The sequence below is a fragment of the Equus caballus genome, chromosome 1 (assembly GCF_041296265.1).
Source record: "Equus caballus isolate H_3958 breed thoroughbred chromosome 1, TB-T2T, whole genome shotgun sequence".
In the NCBI taxonomy this organism is placed as follows: Eukaryota; Metazoa; Chordata; class Mammalia; order Perissodactyla; family Equidae; genus Equus; species Equus caballus.
Genome location: NC_091684.1, coordinates 58,377,073 through 58,397,696, shown reverse-complemented (window position 1 = coordinate 58,397,696; position 20,624 = coordinate 58,377,073). Strand labels below are relative to the sequence as shown.

Genomic DNA, 20,624 nt, shown 5'->3' with positions numbered 1-20,624 from the left:
TTAATTAAGATTATTCCGCTACTGGGTATTTCTCTAAAGAACATGAAAACACAAATGCATAAAGATACATGCACCCCTATGTTCACTGAAGCATTGTTCACAATAGCCAAGACTTGGAAGCAACCTAGGTGCCCATCAAGGGACGAATGGATAAAGAAGATGTGATATATATACACAACGGAATACTACTCAGTCATAAGAAACGATGAAATCTGGCCATTTACGACAACATGAATGGACCTTAAGGGTATTATGCTAAGTGAAATAACTTAGAGTCTGTATGATCTCACTCATAAGTAGAAGATAAAAACAACGACAAGCAAACACATAGCAACAGAGATTGGATTGGTGGTTACCAGAGGGGAAGGGGGTGGGAGAAGGGTGAAAGGATGATTAGGCACATGTGTGGTGATGGATTGTAAATAATATTTGGGTAATGAACATGATGTAATCTACACAGAATTCAAAAGATATTATGATGTATACCAGAAAGTTATATAATGTTATAAACCAATGTTACTGCAATAAAAAAAGAGAAAAAACCATTTATCTAACGTCTAAAATAGACTATAATAAAAAAAAAGTTTATTCTATAAAAAAATAGTATTTTGCTTTTCAAATAAGACACTTCACTGACATCTAATGGAGATTTGTAATAAATATACAATGCTATAGTGTCCATGATATGAAAATGGAACCCTTCTTAGATCTGGTAAAGTCATATACTGCACAACCTACATAATGTACACACCCACCCTCCTCACCTCTGTTTGCCAGGATTCAAGGACCCCTCGTCCACCTCCTTGTCATATTGGGTCCGGATGTCGTCTATACAGCCATTATCTCCAAATCCTCCCCACTCTGTGTTAATGCACATCTTCCCTTCGTCCCCTTCTACCAGTTCGATGTTCCTCATCTCCTCCATGTAGCATAGGTTGCTGCCTGTTCCTAGAAGGAATCGTGAAGGGACTTTAGTCTTCAAAAGATACCACAAGGTCTTAAAGAGCCAGTGGAGTGCAGTGGATAGGAATTTAGGCTTGAAGCAGATAAACTGGGTGTGGATTCTAACTTTACACTCATAGGCAAGTATCTCATCTTTCAGAGGGCAAATTTCTTCCTCTGTAAAAAGGAAATAATACCTGCCTTATAAAGAAAAAAACCCGAGATGACATCAGTTAGTTTCCTCCACATAGACAGTATTCAATAAATGGTACCCATGATATCATCATCATTACCATCACCACATCACATCATCATCATCCTCATCATTATTGTTAAGCTACAGGTATACAAAGTGAGCTTCCAAGTAGTCACCGAGTTAGCAGTCAGAGCTGGAAGGGACCATGAAGAATCATCACGTCTTGGATGAGTAAACGCATGGCATCTGTAAGCTGCCCTCTTCTCCTTTGCCCATGACCTGCTCTCAGAACTACTCTCAACACAAGAGTCCAGTCAACTATTACATTCAATCAAACAAGTCTCACCTCTTTGCCCTCCTAGATCTAGCCTAACCCTTCCCACGGATGAGGAAACTCAAGTCCAGACAGAATAAGTAACCTGCCCAAGGTCACAAAAAGGGTAAGAGTTAGAGTGAGAGGAAACTTCTTACCTGGCATTGAATGAAGACACCTCAGTTTATTCCCATCTCCTTGTTCTACCTACTACTCACTTTCAGGAAGCCCAGACAACCAACTGGAACAATTTCCCCAGATTCTGTCATTACTTCACCTGTGCCTGTCACTTGGAATGCCCATTATCTCTGCTCCCCCTGTTCAAATCCCACCTGTCTCCTTACCTCTTAGAGTCATCCCTCTAGACTCCACCTTTGCTCTTAATCACTGCTGGACTTCTAAAGACCTCTAAAATGCCTACGTTATACCTCACACTCCACCCTTCTCCTCTCCTAGATTTCTTTCCTGCTCTTCCCCATCCTGTACACTCTGAAAGCCAGAAGAGGTCAGAGAACAGAGGAGGTATGTGTTGGAGGCAGCATGAAGATTTAGCTCCCTCGGGCTCAGGTCAACACGATCCAACAGCGGCCTCCTTCCCCTCAGGATAATCTGCCCCAAGGCTCTAATTTGAAAATTCCCTCTTTCTATGTTATTCTCCATCCTCAATAGAAAGGATAACCTTGGCTTAGGACCCTCAAAAAGAAAGATATTAAGTAAAGACCTAAGAATTAGGACACCTGGAATTCCAATCTTAACGTCATCTCTGCCTTGGAAAAGCTGGCTTCAGAGCCTCTGTGTAATGGAACAATGACCCCCAGCTTCTCACTATGTAAAAAGGGAAAGAGCAGACAGGAGTAGGCCAATGGGACATGCCTGACCACTTACCCGCAATCAGGCCAATCTCACAATTAGGATCTTCATAGCCACAGGTCATCATGGTCCCCACTGTGTCATTCACGACTGCAACTATGTCCAGGTCAAATTCCTGCAGAGGAAGCAGCACTACTGTCAGCAGAGTGTACAAGCCAAACAGGCTCAGGAGGGGCCTGGGAGAAGGGGCACGATCAGGCATGAGCCTCAACACCACATCATACATTTCTCCTCTTGATAGCTTCCCTGAGCATGTCCACTACATCTTCTCCTTCACAGTCAGTGGCCTTGAAGCCTTTGGTCCACCCAATGAGTGTTCCCTGAAAGAAAGGAGAGGAAATTCATTTGAGAAATAGTTTGCTGGGACTACTGTACACCCTCAAAGTCAAATAGATGCAAGGCACTATAGTTGACCTCTGGTCAAACGCATGTGCTTTTGACAGTGCTTCCATCTCTGCAGCCCTAACACTGGGCCCAGAGGCATCACAGAGCATGATGCTCAAACAAGGTCTGCTGCCGAGTGGATTAACTGCAGTAATTCATATTCATCAAGGGTCAACTAGTGTTCCCTGGCCACGACTGCACAGAACAAAGGCCTGGACCATAGTGGTCCCACTTCTAATTTAGCCAAGGACAGATTAAGATGTGATTAAAGATAAAGCTACAAAATGTTCATCAAAGCACTGTTGCACAGTGAAAAACTAGAGGCATCGAATCATTCCAACAGCATGGATCCATCATCTTGTACATCAATACAGGAAATACTACACAGCTATAAAAAATCATGCTGTAAGAGGACATTGGATGTTAGAGAAAGATGTTCACCATACACTGTTCAGTGAACACACATTAAATAAACATAGTTGGTGAATTATTCTATTATTATTTTAAAAACCATACACACACACTCAAATCTGGAAAAAGGTCTGGAATAATGCATACACCAGGGGGTGACAGTGGTTCTCTCTGGGTGCAAGATTATGGGTGCCTTTTAGTCTCCCTTTTTTGCTTGTCTATATTTCCTAGTTTTCCTAAAATTAGCATGCATAATTTTTATAATACTGATAAAAACGTATTTTTAATTTTTAAAAGGAAGCCCAAGGTTACACTGTTAGCTGGAGGCAGGAGTTAGTCTAGCCTCAGACTCCACAGCTAGAGCCGGCGGTGGGGCGAGGGCAGGTAAAGCTGGGGCATCTAGGCCAGGAGAGGCCCTGGGATAGGAGAGGTGGCTAGCAGCTTTGATGGCAGCGCTCCCAACTCTGTGGGCTGGACGGCCACCTCACCCTGAGGCCCTCAGCCCTGGTCTCTCTCCTTTTCCCCATAGTCCTGGGGAAGCTGGACTCCCTTGTTTCTTTCCTGGTGGGAGGTGTACATTAGAGATTCACCCCCAAATAAAAAAATCTCCCTTTCTTATTAGTTGCAATTATATAAAGATAATATTTTTTAAAAGTCTCTCTTTTGTCTCTCCAGCCATTGACACCTTTGCTCCCGCTGTCCCTTGGTCTCTCCCTCCCTCTTAGCTGTGTCTTCATGAACCTGTCAGCAGTGCTGGGAGAGAGGCCTGGAGGCCCAGTGTCCTGGGTGAGGAGAAACAGTGGTGTCCTAGCGTCCATCGATTGTTCAAGACCGTGGACAGCTGCACAAGGCTCCCCTCCCTGATGATGTATTAATTTTTATTAATTACTAATTAATAATGCACACAGTAGTAACACAGAAATGCATTACCCTTATTAAAAATTAAAGTGTTACTGATAAGGATCAACTCCCTTAACTCCCCATCCCCCCAATCTGAGAGGTCACCTCTGTTACCCGTCTGATACGAATCCTTTCAGACCTTTTTCTCTCTGTTTACATGTATTTTTAAATAAATAAATTCTTACTGTGTGTGGACTACTGCAATTTGTTTTTCTCACTCAATAACTTATCTCCTAGACCTTTCCAGGTCAATTAATATGGATCTGCCACATTCCTTCACTGTGCAAAATACTCCTCAAATATAATTGCAAGGAAATAAAAAAAGCCACAAAACACACTTATAAAATAAGTACTATTTTTATCCCCATTTTTTCAAATGAGGAAACCAAGGTACAGAGACATTAAATAACTTTCCCAAGGACACACAGCCAGTAAGTGGAGAAGCCAAGATTCAAATGGAGGCGCTGTGGTTCCAGGCCCCTGCTCTTAACTATTGCACTCCGCTGCCTCCCGTCAGGTGAGTAACATCTGTGGAGCACTTAGAACCGCGTCTGGCACAGAGCAAGCACCATGTATGTGTCTGTTAAATAAAAATCAAGTAGTTAACTCCATCTGATTGATTGCACAGTTTATTTAGTCCTGCTCCACTGCCAGACAAGGGGTTATTTCTAAATTTTCATGATTAAAAAGCGGTGCTGTGGTGAACCTCTCGTTCATTCCTCCTTGGGCACGTGTTTGAGAAATGGAATCTTGAGAAACAGATCTTCTGGCTCTTAGCATTCTGGCACTTTTAATTTTGAGAGATCTAGCCATATTGCCAGATAACGTGGCCTTCTGAAGCCCTCTCTCCCCGCTCTCTGAATGACTGGAGTGGGGGAGGAGGGAAGCCCACTGAAGCATGTGTTTCCACGGCATTCTCAGAGCCCTGGGGAGCTCTGCTTCAGTTCCAACTGCACACCCACCCATTGGACGAGACCCGCATGCCTCAATTTCCTCACATGGAAATGAAATAGGATAGAAAGCAGAGCATAACGCACACAGTAAGGGGAAGTATGATTTCTTGATTTTTTGCTTTGATTACACACACGTAGGTGTACTGTGCATCACAGCCAAGATGATGCTAAAACACTGGGCCCCAGGCCTGGTCTCCTCGCAGGCCAAGTGCAAGAGCCTGGCTCTCGGGCCAGTGTCCTGGGCTGGAACCCTCCACCACCGTTTACAGATGTGGCAATTTGGACAACTTGCTTAATCTCTCTGTGTCTCTGTTTTTCTCAACCACAAAATGGTGATTAAAAATAGTGTGTATACATACAATGGAATATTATTCAGCCTTAAAAAGGAAGGAAATTCTGACAGATGCTACAACATGGATGGACCTTAAAGACATTATGCTAGGCAAAATGAGCCAGTCACAAAAGGACAAATACTGTATGATTCCACTTATATGAGATACTCAGAATAGTCAAATTCATAGAGACGGACAGCAGAATAGAGGTTACGAGGATCTGGGGGAGGGGTATATGGGGAGTTAATGTTTAATGGCTATAGAGTTTCAGGCTGGGAAGATGAAAAAGTTCAGAAGATGGACCGTGGTGATGGTTTCTGAACAATGTGAATGTGCTTAATGCCACAGAACTGTACACTTAAAAATGGTGAAAGTGGTAAGTTTTATATCTATTTTACCATAAATAAATAAATAGTAAAAAACAAAACAAAACCAGTGTGTACCTGATGGGGACACTGAGTGGATTAGACAAAATCTTAACAAATCTTTGGTGTCATTCTTCTTTTTAATGTCAGGAGCTCTCTGGTTGACTTGCCGTGCTGACCAGAGTTCTCCCTATAAATTCAGACACAGTGTTCTGTTTTTATGCCAGTCCTATAAGCCTGATTGACATAAGCCTGTCAGAGAGAGAGATAACGCTCTGCTCTCCACAAGCTGGCAGATAGTGTTTTTACCCAAGAATTCCAAAGAGACCTTGTGATACATTTCTAAATTATTACAAATAATTTATTAAAATTATTATCCATGATGTTCTTCAAAGTCAACTAAATCAGTCTTCTGAGATTCTAGTTTCAGGAAAGAAACGCATTTCTTCTGATGCGCTGGTAAGTTTTTGTTGATCAGACGATAAAAACCCTACAACCTATTGTGTTTCCCGGTGCACACCGGCTGCCCAGGAAGACACAGATGATATGACTGGCTTAGAGGGATAACTCGCCTTAACTGCTCATTACCTCTTGCTATCTCTTCATACTGTGATCTGACCTCTCTTTTAACAGTATTCTTATGCATGTGTCCCTTCATTGTATACCATCCTAAATTCTTTTGTGAACCCCAATCCAAAAAATAATAACGAAAATGGAACATAATAAATAGAAAAAAAGAAATGGTTCGAATTCTCCATCATGTTTCCCCAACTACCCTGAATTTGAGACCCCTACCTAGGATGAACAGTGACTCAGAGGCACCTTGAGATTCCTCTGGTGGAGGAAGGAAGCCCACTGGGCTGGCTGTGAGCCTGGCTGGGCTGTCTTACCTTGTCAATGCTCGCCTGCCTGCAGGGAAACGAGAAGGTGAAGCCCAAAGGCAGCTGGGCTCCCTTGAGGCCCATGTAGTCCAGGAAGTCCGCGATGCACTGCACAATGTGGTCAAAGAGCTGCAGGGAGAGAGCGGCAGTCGTCCTCGGTCAGCGGTGATACGAGGTGGCAGGCTGGCACCTCGGAGCACAGAACCCCCGGCCCAGCATTTACCTCCTCGCCGGTGCCCTGCATAATCTCCAGGGGGATGGCGAAGATCTTATTGTACATTCGCACCGACCTCCGTCCGCTTCTGATCTTCACCAGGAGGACCCGGAAGTTGGTTCCCCCCAGATCCAGGGCAAGGAACTTTCCTTTCTCTGTGGTGGAGAGAGCGGGGGTTGCATTCCACCAGCATGCACAGAGCAGGGACCCATGTGGAGGCATTGGGAGGACGAGGAGACACCGAAACAGAGCAGATCCAGGACGTGCCCCTCTGGGGCTCATGGGCCAGAGGGGCACGGCGGTCACTAAGCACAGCATGAGAGCACTGGGCACGCACTTGGAGCCTGTCTGAGGCTGGCCTGCTTTTCTTCGTATCCGGTAAAGGTCACACATGACACTTATGTTCAAGGATCCTCTGAGGATGAATCCAGGCCAGGCTACCCTGACTGCAAAGAACTCTGGGAGGTGTTTCCATCCTGTCTGTATGGCCTAGAGGAATTGTTCATCACCAGCATGAAACGATTCTTCCTGTCCCCACTCTCCCCTTCCCCAGATGCCACCTGACTAACAAGAAACCATATCAAGTCCCAACACCCCTACCGCCCAGGGCTATCCCAGGCCTCTCACCGCTCCGACATCACAGAGCTTCATAGTCTGTTCTGTGTAACATTTTACCTCGCTCACTGCCTCACTCATTCTGTTCTAACCACACTGGTCATTTTGCTGTTCCTTGAATTTGCCAAAGACATCACTCCCAGCCAGCTCCCTTTCCCTTATCCTGCTCATCTTTCTTCATAACCCCTCTCATTACATTGTACCATATGTCATTTATTTGTTTATTGTCTGCCAGCCCAATAGAACGTGAGCCACAAGGCTCACTGCTCTATCACTGTGCCTAGAACAGAGCCTGACATATAGTAAGTGCTTAATGAAACTTGAGGAATGAAGGCAGAAGCGTAAAAGGGATGAATGAATAACTGAACAGTGTCTTCTACTGCTCTCAGTTTTTTTCCCTACGTAGACTCGAAGGATATTGATTCTGGAAAAGATCTTTGCTGTTGAGAGACCCCAAGTACAGTTGTGTGACCTTGAGAATGTCATCTAACCACTCTGAGTCTCAGTTTTGGCATCCATAAAATGGGAATCATTCTCTCTTTATGTATCATGCAAAGTGTTTGTGAAGATGAAATGAAATTAAAGGTTCAAAAGCAAATTACAAGACATAAAGCATTTTACAAAAGTCATTATTTCTGGGTGAGGCTCATGAGGTTCAAAGAGGTGAAGTAACTTGTCTAAAGAACTGACTCCACGGTTTAGTGGCTCCTTTCAGCTGAGCACAGAGGACCAGGAGAAGGATCAGGGTCAGAAAAGTCAGGGGCAGAAACTGATGAGAGGGGAGAGGGAAGAGAGCCAAGCCCCAGGGGAGAAGAGAGGCAGAGAAGCGGGTGGGAAGATAAGCCAGACAACTCCAAGCGTCCAGATGGCAGCTCCCGGGGACAGCATCTGGGTCTTCTGTTTGCCAAGAGTATGGGGTACACTCCGTGTTCTCAACTATGTAGACACACACACATACACACACACACACACACACACACACACACACACACACGCACATAACCTAACTCAGGTATTATTTCACTACAAATGCCTTGGATGGACCAAGACAAATAGATTCAGAAGGAGTACTGACCTTCTGCCCTGCTCTCCCTCCCTCCATTACAGACATGAATCCAAGGCTCTTAAAACAAAAAACCTAACTGGATTCAAGGAGTTTTGATGAGACCTCTGGGTGGCCCCTCAGAGAAGGAGCTGTGCGCAGCCCACCTGTGCCATCCGGCATCCCACAGACATAGGTGGGCAGCATCTTGACTGTGGCCAGGGAGTGGGTGTCCCTCTTCAGCCCATACTCGAGCTCAGCCCGCATCTTGTCCTGCACACCCACAAGCTGCTCTTGCGTCAGCCGAAACAAAGCCAGCACCTTGTCAATCTGCTTCCGCTGAGCCTGCACTCGGGAGGCCACCGCTGTCACCATGGCAGCCCCCTTGGCGCTGCCACTCTCTGACAGGAGGAAGCGGACGTCACAATTCGGGACCAGTCTCCTCACCACCTTGTGCAGGCGTTTCGGGTATCTGAAGGCAGGGTGACAACAAAATACACAACAAGCATAAAGGCTGGGCCAGCCAGCGGGGAAGACACAGGTATAGCAGCAGAGCTGGGTCGTGGGGAGCCCTGCTGGGCCACGGCTCGCTCCTTCAGTTTCTGGATGGTGGGGGTCAGGGGGTGACTGAGGGAGGGACTAGGGCAGCTGGGGCAGTGGAAGGGACACTTGCGAGGCTCAAAGAAGTGGCCATTTTATCACTAATACTTCAACCAGTAGAGCATGTCCACGTATAACGTATTGGCTGAGCATCATCTCTGCCCAAAGGGGAAGCTTTCCCCAGCTCCTTCTGGGTGTACCCGCCTGACTTCCAACACCACCTCTGTTAGCCAGAGGGGCTTCTTTCTCCCTCCTTCTGGGAAATTCTCATTTCCCTACCAGTATCCTTCAGGTGAACTTCGCAACCTCTGCCATCCTGAGGTTTCCCCATCTATAACTGGGTGTATCTTACTTTCCAATCTTACCACATAGTAGGTATTCAATAATACTGGATAGATAGATGAAATGATGGATAGATGAGTGGAAAGATGAATAAACACACAGATGGATGGTCTTTCTAGTCAGGCAATTGGCGTTAGCAGAATATTTCCTTAAGAATGATGCCCGGGGCTGGCCCCTTGGCCTAGTGGTTAAGTTCGTGCGTTCTGCTTTGGCAGCCCAGGGTTTCACCCATTCGGATGCTGGGCGAGGACATGGCACTGCTCGTCAGGCCATGCTGAGGCGGCATCCCACATACCACAACTAGAAGGATCCACAACTAAAAATACACAACTATGTACTGGGGGGAGGCTTTGGGGAGAAAAAGGAAAAATAAAATCTTTAAAAAAAAAAAAAAAAGAATGATGCCCAAAGCAACCTAGCCAGCTAGATGAATGTAGTCTCTGAATTCACCCTTTCCCCTATAATCTCAGAACCAATAGGAGACAGTTGGTTCCAGTAACCCAGAGAAGCAGCATCGCTTACAGAGAACGCAGGGGCTCTGTTCCAGGGGGGACTCATTCGTGGGGGGTGTGGGCCGGCAGGCAGCACTCACTGAGGGTGTATCTTGTACAGTGTGCCGTCCATGCCCACCGTGGTCCGGAGCCGCACCAGCTTCTTGTTCTCCCGGAGGCGCGTCAGGATGGCTGCCAGGGCCGCTGCACAGAGATTGGCTGAGCGGAAGGAGACGATGGTGCAGACGTGCTGGACCGCAATGCAGTCGGCCTCCGAAGGCTCAAGGCCCAGATCCGTCAGGATCTCTCTTGTATTGGCAAGGCCTTCTTTATACCTGGCCAGGGACAGTAATGAGAGGACCACACTTCTCCACCCCAGGGGATCCCCCTCAGAGAATCAGCTTTCCTACATCTCAGGACTGTGAAAATAAATAGGCTGGCAAATAGTAATATAACAATAACAACAATATCAGTTGTTATATAATAACTATATATAAATATATATAATAATATATATAATAATATAAATAAATATATATAATAACAACAGTGACCAGAGCAGCCGCCCTTTACTGAGTACTCACTATGTGCCAGGCACGTGTCAGGCACGTGTCTAAGGATTTGACATGTATTAATTCAACCCTCACAATAATCCGGGGCAAACTACTATCATTACCCTATTGTACAGAAAAGAGACCTGAGGCACAGAGGTGGTAAGTAACTTGTTCACAGTCACACAGCTAGTAAGTACAAGGGCCAGGATTTAAACAGTTAGATTACAGAGCTCAGCCTTTTAACCGCTCTGTACAATATTTCCTTTCACAGAAACTCAGTCCCAACCAAGTTCTGCACAAACACAGACTCTGGGAGTCAGATGCCACTCTGCTGAGCTCAGAATCTAAACTGATTACAAAGCTCAGGGCAATGCCAGGGTTTCTAGGCCTGAGGAACAGGACCCTGAGTTGACTGGGGCCAGGACCTTCACCAGCCAACTCCTCATTGCAGGGACCTGTGCATGAGGCCTCAGATCATCAGAGCCAAAGCCAGTCCCCAATGGTACCAGGTAGAGGAGGCACTCACTATGGAAGAAGTTCTTAACTTGGATTCCGTGTATGGGCTTTAACGGGTCCAAGGATGCCCTGATATTGTAAGAAAAATTGTGTGCAAATGTGCATTTGGGGGGTAAAGGGTCCAGAACTTGAATCGGATTCTCAAAGGGGTCTGCGACCTTAAAAAAGTTCCAGGTCTCCACTTTAGTGAAGAAGAAGGCAGCAAAACACAGAGAGGAGGTATGCCTCTGACAGCAGAATCCCTGGCTGGTGAAATCAACGAGAAGCCACATTTGAGTCACGGCAGGCATTGCTAACCCCCATGAAGCTGTGCTCAAGCCTGAAATCGCCTGGTGAAGAAGGAAGCTCTGGTTCCTTCTTGCTGTACCACTACCATGAGCATCCCACACCTTGACTGCCACCCTAACCCTCTGCAGAGTCAAGGCGGGAGAGACCCAGTCGGTAGCTTACTTTTCCATGGCAGCCACGTGCCGTGTTTCAATCTTGCCCTTAGTGTGGAGAGCAGAGGATTTCTCACCACCAAACAAGAGGCCTGCCTTGGCCATCTTCAGCAAGATGAGCCTGACGAGTTCGCCCAGGTACAGGCCACTGATCATCTTCTCAAACCTACGATTCAGCGAACAGATCAGTGGCAGCAACACCTTTGGTTCTGTAGCATCCTTTCCCAAAGCCCATGAGCCACGTTCCCTGGTCAGGAGCATGAGTAGTGGAAAGGCTGTTCCACAGGTCAGGAGGCCTCAGCCCCTTTCCCAGCTTGAGGTGCCCTTGGGAGCCCACTCACCCTCTCTGAGCTGCACTCTCTTCACCTAGAAAAGGAGAGGACTAAACTAGAGGAGATCTAAGATATTCCTGCTCACAAAGTGCTCGATTCTAAGAGTCTTTATCTCAAATCACCCTTGGCCATAGGGGTGCTCGTCTCACATTAGGCACAAGGAAGCTCAACTTCAGAGACTTCTGGTACTTTCCCAAGATCAGCAACCGTGGCAGACAAATCCAAATGTCAGATGCTTCCAACTTCTACACCATGCTTCTCTCCAAGAGAGAAAGATGCTGTGTCTGTGAGAAGGGCTTGGATAGCCCAGAGAGGTTTGACGACAATGTGGATGGACTATCCCACCAGGCTACCCACACCCTGACTCTCAGTCTGCATCCGACAGGCAATCACTAATTGTTTCCCAGGTAAACTATTAAATATAATTTTTATTTTCTAAACATAAGTAGACACAAATCAAGGACGATCTGTTTCCTAACCAACTTTATCTATTTAAAAAAAATCCAGGTTGGGTTTGAGGGAATGGAATTTATTTTAAGTGAAATGGAGAAGGTGAGAATGATAAAGTCCAAAAAATGGGCACCTCTTTCTTGGGCCGTGACTGCTCTGTGTCACCAGTGAAATGGGTGTGTGCTGGGGAGCAGGTACATCAAAAGTGGAAATTTGGGGACCGGCCTGGTGGCGCAGCACTTAAGTGCACACATTCCACTTCGGCAGTCCAGGGTTCAGTGTTTCGGATCCTGGGTGTGAACATGGCACTGCTTGGCACGCCATGCTGTGGTAGGCATCCCACATATAAAGTAGAGGAAGATGGGCATAGATGTTAGCTGAGGGCCAGTCTTCCTCAGCAAAAAAGAGGAGGATTGGCAGCAGTTAGCTAAGGGCTAATCTTCCTCTCACACACACACACACAAAGTGGAAATTTGTTTTCCAGGTATGCATTTCTAGTGTTTGAATGGTTTCTAGGAGACACTTATATTTATTTACCAGGGCTTCTTAGAAAAATGCTAGATTCCAGATTGGGACTGGGAAAATGCACAATGAGTCTGGAGCATCTTACTGTGCCAGAAAATAAGGAAGAACTTAAAGAGTAATGGGAACATGTCAAAAGGACATAGGGATCAGCTTGAAGGGGCTTCCATTGGCGAAATCTGAAAAAATTTGAGCATCGAAATAATGATAGGAAGAAATTATAACCCATTAAATTAAAATAGAATGCATGAGTCCATATTAGTATATATAGGTAAATGGAGGAGGTAGGAAATTTCTTCCTTATACTTGAATAACAGCTAATAAGCATAGAGAGGATGACGGATTCAGAAATTCATCAATGGATGCTAAAACGAGAGAGTGAAAGTTTAAAGAGAAACAGGATATGTATATAGTCTCAAAGTATCTCTTCACCAGCTACTTATTCCTTACAGAGGGATTAAGAATAACCTGATGATGGAGAAGCCTGTTGCGTATCCCCTCGACCAAGTGATTCAAGTTAGCATCGCCAGTAACGCAATGAACCTCACGCGCCTCCAGATATGACGCACTGAGGAGGACACACATCGCTTGTGTGACATTCCTGCACAAACGCATCATCTGAACCTAATCATGAGCAAACAGCTGACAAATGCAAAGTGAGGGACATTCTGTCAAATAAATGGCTTGTATGCTTCAAGATCATGAAAAAAAGAGACTACAGAAGTTTTCCAGATTAAAGGACACTAAGGAGCCACGGCAGCAACAGGCAGTCTGTGATCCTGGACTGGAGCCTGGACCAGGACAATGTTTTTTCTTTTTTCATAAAGGACATTTGTGGGGCAGCTGGTGAATTTTGAATCAGGTCTGTAAATTAGACATTAGAACTGATTAAGTGTTAATTTCCTAATTTTGATAATTATACTTTGGCTATGTAAGAGAATGTACTTGTTTTCAGATAATACACTCTGAGGTATTTAGGAGAAGAGGGATATTATGTTCGCAACTTAGTTTCAAATGGTTCAGAAAAATAATTTCATACAGACAGATGTGTACTTATGCATATGTGTATTTCGTGTGTGTGTGTGCATATACACACAAACATACAGAGACAATGTTACTATTTAGGGGATCTGTGTGAAGGGGAATTTTGTACCGTTTTCGCAACTTTTCCTCAAGCGTGAAATTATTTTAAATTTTTAAAAAATGTTTTTTCATTCAACAAATGCTCAATAAGCTGCAATAATGTGCAAGACACTGTGTGTAGAAAGGAAAGAAAAATCACCCATGTAGCCTGCCTTCAGAGAGCTCAGCACATGGAGCTGAGGCAGACCCTAAATAGTCGTACTACAGGTGAGCGTGGGATGAGAGCTGAGAAAGGCTCCAGGACACCTTAGGGAAGGACTCCCACCTGTGCTGTATGATTAGGCACCTAAGAAAGCAAGGTGGCAGGGGAGCACTGGAAACACAAATGAGGAATTTGGCTGAGTCCTGCTTTCTCCAGCTGCACTGGTTTGTCCTGTGGCCACTCATCCAAATGCGCCAAGAGGGCAGGACCCAAGACATCCGGTTCACAGCTATATCTCCTCTGCCTCACACATATGTGCTCCAGAAATATGGATTAAATTAGAATTCAGGTTTTGACGTAAGAGAAGTCCCTCAATTTCCTTGGCTTCACTTTGCTCATCTGTCCAATGAAACTAAATACAAGCCTTGCCTCATAAGCTCACTGTGATGGATAACTAGTCACAACTGAAAACCCCCCAGGGGAAAGTGCACCTGAGTGATCGGGAATTTACTGGTGCCGATGCCCAGATCACAGCACGGGTACTCACAGTTGCTTCCCGGGGTTGAGAGAGCCGAGGTCCAACTCCCGGTCGAACTCGGTGCGGATGTCTTCCAGGGCCCCATCGTCCCCAAAGGCCCCCCACTCCGTGTTGATGCACATCCTGCCCTCGTCACCTTCCACCAGGTCTATGTTGCTCATGTCCTCCATGTAGCACGCGTTGGTGCCAGTGCCTGAACAAGGGGTCAGAGAGAACGTGCAGAGATGGAAGGGCTCCCAGCCGGGCACAGACAGAGAGAACTCTCAGCCTCCTGAGAGTCTTCCGAATGTACCACAAAGTGCCTTTGATCCACTCCCGGGGCTGGTTCTCGCTGAGGGAAGCAGCTGTGGCAAGCCCGGGAGTTCATGAGGATAAAGCTGACATGTCAAGTCTACACTTCTCAGGCTGTTAATGGTTTGCTCTTATGAATGGAGTCAATTGTAAACAAGTCCCTGATGAATATGTATGAAAGCTCACAAAGCACATTTACAAAGAGGAGGGTGAGTTATCCTAAGCTTATAAATATCAAAAAAAATTAAATCACCAATCCACCATGAAAAAAATTAATTTTTTAATCCTTTCCCTAAACTACTTAGCTGCTTCTCTCTTTGATACTAAAAATATTCCTTACTCATGGCCTGCCACAATATGTTCCTAGCATGAGGTACACCCTTATCTTTGACAGTGATTAGCCATCACATAAGAAAGCAACATTCCATCATTCAAACACAAAATCACTCTGAGGAAGCGCCTCAAACACTTGAGTGTTGGGGAGTGACCGTAAATGGGCACAATCCTTCTGGGACCTATTGGGATGATGGAAGTGTGCTATAATTGGATGGTGGTGATGGTTACCAAACTCTGTAAATTTACTAAAAATTATTGAATTGTTCACCTAAAATGAGAGAATTGTTATGCCTTAATAAAACTGTTTTTTAAAAAAATTTTAAAGCATCTTCCCCTGGCTGATACTCTGAAGATTTTAAAGGCCAACATGAGAAATAAGAAATGTAGAGAAGCAGAATGCAATACAATATTTGGAAAAAGTTTTTCTCAGAAAGGTGTGGATACTATTCAGGTGTGGCACCCAATCTGTGGGTTACCAGACTGTCACCAAGACAGACACAGTGGACAGGAGCTGGATTTCCTGCCTGGCAAGACCTATCCCATTCTGAGGAGTGGGCCCTGAAACAGGAAGGCAGACCAAGCCCCTCAGGTGTAAAGATCCTGCCCTTTGGGGAAGCCAGGCTGAGGAGAGTGGGGCTGGAAACAAAGATAAAGCAATTCAGAAACCTTTCCCCAATAGTAGCAGAGGAATGGGAAAGCAGAAGGGGATATTCAAGAGCTGCCTATAAATCTGATCCATTTGGCTTTATTCTTTCCCAGACTGCCTTCTCACAGACCCCTCGTCAGAGCCCCTCTCAGCTCAGGTGTTGCGACCACCCTCTGGACGCCTCCACAGCGCTGCGACCGCCCTGGTCCAGGCTGCCAGCATGTCTCGCCTGCACAGTGCAATGGCCTCTACCTTGCTTCCATTTTTGCCCCCAGTAGTCGATTCTCCACACAGCAGCCAAAATGAGGTTTTTAAAAATGCATACCCCATTTATCCATCCCCCACCCAAAGTCCTCCAGTGCCATCCTACCTCCCTTGGGGTCAAAGCCGATAACCTCACAGGCGCTGCGTCCCATGTCCTCCGCAATCTCCCAGTCCTGTCCGCGCTCTCTGACCTGAGTAGCCCACGGCTGTCAGCCTTCACTCAGTTTGACCCAGCCACCATGCAGCTTCTGAGTGCTCCTCGAGCTCCAGAGACTCACTCCATCTCAGACGCCATAGGTTTCCTCTTTCCTTTGCCAAGGACTCACTCCCTCTCCATCGCCACTTTGCTCTCTCCTCCTCGTCACTGAGGTCCCTGCTCAAATGTCACCCCTCAGAGAGGCCTGCTCTGACCACCCCACAAGCTCACTCTCAGTCACATCACCTTGCTTCATCTTCTTTATCACGTAACGCCCACCTGAAATTATCTTACTTGTTCAGGCCTTTCTGGCCTTTCACCCGCCTCCCCACTGAGAGCTCCGTGAGCACAGGGACCTTTGAGTGTGAACTCACCACTGAGGACCCAATGCAGGGCGCAGGCCTGGCTCACACACTCAGTGAACACTTGTTGAATGAATGAATGAATGAATGAATGTGTGTATTAATTTTCCATCTCCTCATGTTGCTTCTCCTAAATAGAAAGTGACAGCACTCTTCCCACAGAACTTACTGGAACTTTGCTGAAACTAAGCCTCAACCCAGCCCCTTTCCCCATCCCCAAAAAGCAAGTCTAATTGAGTTACCAATGATGACACCAACTTCGCAGTAGGGATCGTCATAGGCGCACGTCATCATGGTCCCCACGGTGTCATTGACCAAGGCCAGGGTGTCCACATTGATGTCCTGGTGGAACACAGGCCGAGAGGGGATCAGTGGCTGGGAAGGAAGGCATTATCCCTTCATCTTTCCCCACAGAGGAAGCAAAAGTATGAGGGCGACTGGTTGAGCCAATCTCAACATCCTGCCTGCTGGGCCTGCCTGGAAGAGACCAGGACTCTGACAAGGTTCAGGGTCCAGGGCAGAGAAAAGCAACTGGGAGCTGCATGGAAGCCACACTCCTGCGCTACAGGTGAAGGCCTCTGTGCGGTGGAAACACGAGGGACGGACCACCAGGACCCTAGCCCTCGTTTGAGGGACTCTGAGGAAAGCACATTTATCCTGGGAACAATGATGTTTCTAGGAGAAGACACCAAAGTCCTTACCCTGGGGACATTTTGTTTGTTTTCTGTTTTCTGGAGACTCTGGTGGCACTCAGGGGACACCTTAACCATCCTCAGCCCAGGCCTCTCCAGGGCAGCACCATGGGTTTCCCACCTAGTTTTCCCATTCTGCCAAGTCAACTTGGGTTATTGCACCACAGTTCCCCAAGGTTTGGGGGGCATTTTAAAGTAAAATGAAAAAAATAAGAGAAAAACGCAGGATACAGAAGAATACGATCAGATTTTTAAAGAGAAAAAAGACTGGAAGTGTATCCATCAAAATATTCCTCTTGCCGTCAGGGTAACCAGTGATTTGGGTTTACCCGTGTGCTTTCCAGTTCAGCAGGGAGCATATCTTGCTTTTTTAGATTGTTGTAAAATGTATTCAACAAATAGAGATATTCTATGACTAGAAGGCAGAAAGTGGAATAGAGAGCTGACTGGAAAGAAAGTGATCTTTTAAGCCTCAGAGAGGAGAGGTGGGGTTGGGGAATTACACACAGCATTGGGTCTAACCAAGACCTCCTGAGGGGGCTGTGGCAGCTGAGCAGGTCCCCAGGAAGTGTGGGGCCACCTTTCCACAGATTGGAAGAAGCTCCACATACAAGTCTCACCAGCGGGTTGATCCCAGTTGGCCACATCTGTACTACAGTGACCGTCCCTAAGACCATTTCTTCCCTGGTTCTTTTCCAGGCAGGCGCAGTGTGAGACCCACCCCCACCTTAAAGAGAAGGGTTCAGGGCCTTCAGCCACAGCGCAGGAGCATGGCTTCCACTCAGCCCCCGGTTGCTTCTCTCTCCCCTGGACCCTGGACCCAGACTGGGAGAGCCCCCACGCTGAGGCAGATTCCTCACCTTGTGTCTTTTCATAGCCCTGGTCAGACAGCTCACTACATCTGTGTCCTGAACTCCCCGTGCCTTAAACTTCTTCGTCCATGAAAGCAGGACACCCTGGGGGAAGATATTAGACCCGGTTAAAATGAAGAAGGCACTCAGATCTGGAAACGAGCTGCAGAAATTTCATGCTTAAAGTGCATCCTCCATGGCCTTCTCTTCTTTAAGCTAAATCACCCTAATTCTTTCAACACTTCTTCAGAGGCCTTTTCTAATAATTTAAACATCTTTATTACTCTCGTCTGAGCAGTTGGAAACTTTATACATAGTGGCGGAAAGAACAATTGCTGAAGAGTCAGAACACTTGGCTTCACAAGACGCTGGACAAGTCATGTAACTCCTCTGAGCCTCAGTTTACTCATCTGTAAAGTGGAAAGGTCACTTCCTTGCCTCTGCAGAGGAACGCTCCAATGGGACATCCGGCGCGTGTAGGTACCTACCATGTGTGCAGAATGCGTGGTTTGCCAGGTCCACAAAACAAAACTAATGTGGTTTTACTTTGTAGCACTCCCTCAGGAACTTAATTTCAACTTAGAAAAACGGTTCTCAATTTGCATTATCCATTATTGGCTTAAAATGGATGTTTCCCAAGAGTTTCATGTCTAAAATAGCAAATAGTTGTATTTTTCAATTTTTCAGACTGGAGGACAACTTGGCAATTAAGAGATGTGCCCAAGGCCACCCGGTCGAGAGTGGCTGAGCTCAAACTCACAAACGCCCAGAGCACAGCTTCCCCAATCCCTCAGCTGACGGATAAAGAAGCAGAGATTTGGAGAGGAGGGAATCGCTCTAGGCGGCCCAGTGAGGGAAGGACAGAGCCCACCAGAGCGCTGGTCTCTGAAAAGCCACCAGCAACCAGGGTTGTTTCCCTGCACCACAGCGCCTTCTAGTGGCAACTTCTGCCTTCAAAGGCTATGGTACCATCCCTGCTTTGCCTGATAAAAGCAGTGAGAGACTGTAGGGTGGCTTCTCCTCAAAAAGGGTGCTAGGAAAAATGTGGGACCTGATAGGGGAGTGTGTGTGGGGGAGTGGGGAATAAATGCTTGTGATATACCGTTAAGTGAAAAAACAGCAGTTCATGCAACTATATTTTTAAAAACTATATATACAGAGCATAATACCAGTATTTAATACAGAGATGACTGGAAGGAAAACCCAATAATTCTAGTAGTGGGTATCTCTGAAGGCTGGGATTTGAGGTGATTTCTATTTTCCATTTAAACTTTTCAATTCCTACCCTTTTCTCTTTTTTTCTACCTTAAAGTATTATCATTTTTATTATCAGAAACACACACACACATTAAGAAATTTCTCCTTGGCTAAGACCTTTTTGTTCTCTCATTTAAAAAAACAAAACAAAACAACACAACAACAAAGTGACCTGCTCCTTTAACATCCAGTAAGAGAATTAAATCTTCTTCTCTTTTTCAATCACTCACGAGGAGGCCCCCTTAGCCACACCTCCTCAGCAAGGCTTCCCCTCCCACCTCTGTCTGCAGTACTCGCTGATCAGACCCCGCCTTCTCCAGGAGCCCTTATTTGAGTGTCTCGAAATCTACACCTGCAGCAGAACCATGGTTAAATAGCAAAGCCCACGTTCGGTTCTTATTACTAATGCATTTTCTTGTGGCTGAAGCTTTCCTATTTAACTTTAGACTTCGCTGAAGGCAGTTTGGAAGGAAATTTTATAAAATACAAGTAATTCAACTAGACTTTGACGGGCAAAAGCATTTCTCCCTTCCTAGATAAATCAAGCACCCTTCCCTAGTTTAAATGTTGCCTGAAAATCCTTGTTGGGATATGACACAAAATGGGTCAAAACGCTTTTAGGCACCTGCTAGCATGCGAAACAAAGTTCTATAGCTGTGTCTTTCTGGAAAAGCAGTGTGGTCAAGAAGTTTGGGAACTTGGGCTGAGCCACTCTTGGCTGTGTGGTCTTGGGCAAGTTTCCTTAACATCTCTGAGCTGCAGGTTTTCTCAAAAATAAAATGAAAATAATCATATGTACCTCATATGATTGTTTTGGGATTTTAATGAGATAATACACATAAAGGGTTCAGCATAATGCAAGATACAGTGTCAGAATCTGAAGTACAGTGCTGCTATTACTATTATTATAGAAAGATGCTGAGGGGTATTTGACTTAGATAAATGCCAAAATCCTGGATTGACAAACCATACATTCACCCTTGAGTTATCAAAAAAATATGCAAGTTTGGTTCCCAAAGTCAAATTAACTCTCACAGAGCTTGAGAATTTTCTTCTTTCTTCCTGGGGTCTCTGTTCCTGAGCTCGAATAAGAGGTGTTTATTTGGCGAATCCAGTCTCAACGCCCAATTCCCAACTCCTCCTGCCCTTCCTCTGTGCCCCCCGGGGCCTCTGCTCCTCCAGCCAGCAAAGATGGTGAGACTTCAGAGCAAAGCTCCGCCTGGCCTCTTCTAACGTGCTCT

The 20,624-nt window shown here is 45.9% G+C and overlaps 1 protein-coding gene across 1 annotated transcript in view; it reads right to left on the bottom strand.

Annotated features, from left to right (window-relative positions):
• Nucleotides 1-20,624, bottom strand: part of HKDC1 (hexokinase domain containing 1) — a 48,151-nt gene that overhangs the window by 13,339 nt on the left and 14,188 nt on the right. Inside the window, exons 5-15 of the mRNA XM_001502692.7 lie at nt 18,136-18,231; nt 16,826-16,925; nt 14,498-14,681; nt 11,372-11,527; nt 9,953-10,186; nt 8,586-8,890; nt 6,771-6,916; nt 6,557-6,676; nt 2,546-2,641; nt 2,337-2,436; nt 765-948 (exon numbers count right to left, since the gene is read on the bottom strand). Of these exons, the coding sequence (XP_001502742.4) occupies nt 765-948; nt 2,337-2,436; nt 2,546-2,641; nt 6,557-6,676; nt 6,771-6,916; nt 8,586-8,890; nt 9,953-10,186; nt 11,372-11,527; nt 14,498-14,681; nt 16,826-16,925; nt 18,136-18,231 (1,721 nt within the window). The remainder of the gene's footprint in view (nt 1-764; nt 949-2,336; nt 2,437-2,545; nt 2,642-6,556; nt 6,677-6,770; nt 6,917-8,585; nt 8,891-9,952; nt 10,187-11,371; nt 11,528-14,497; nt 14,682-16,825; nt 16,926-18,135; nt 18,232-20,624) is intronic.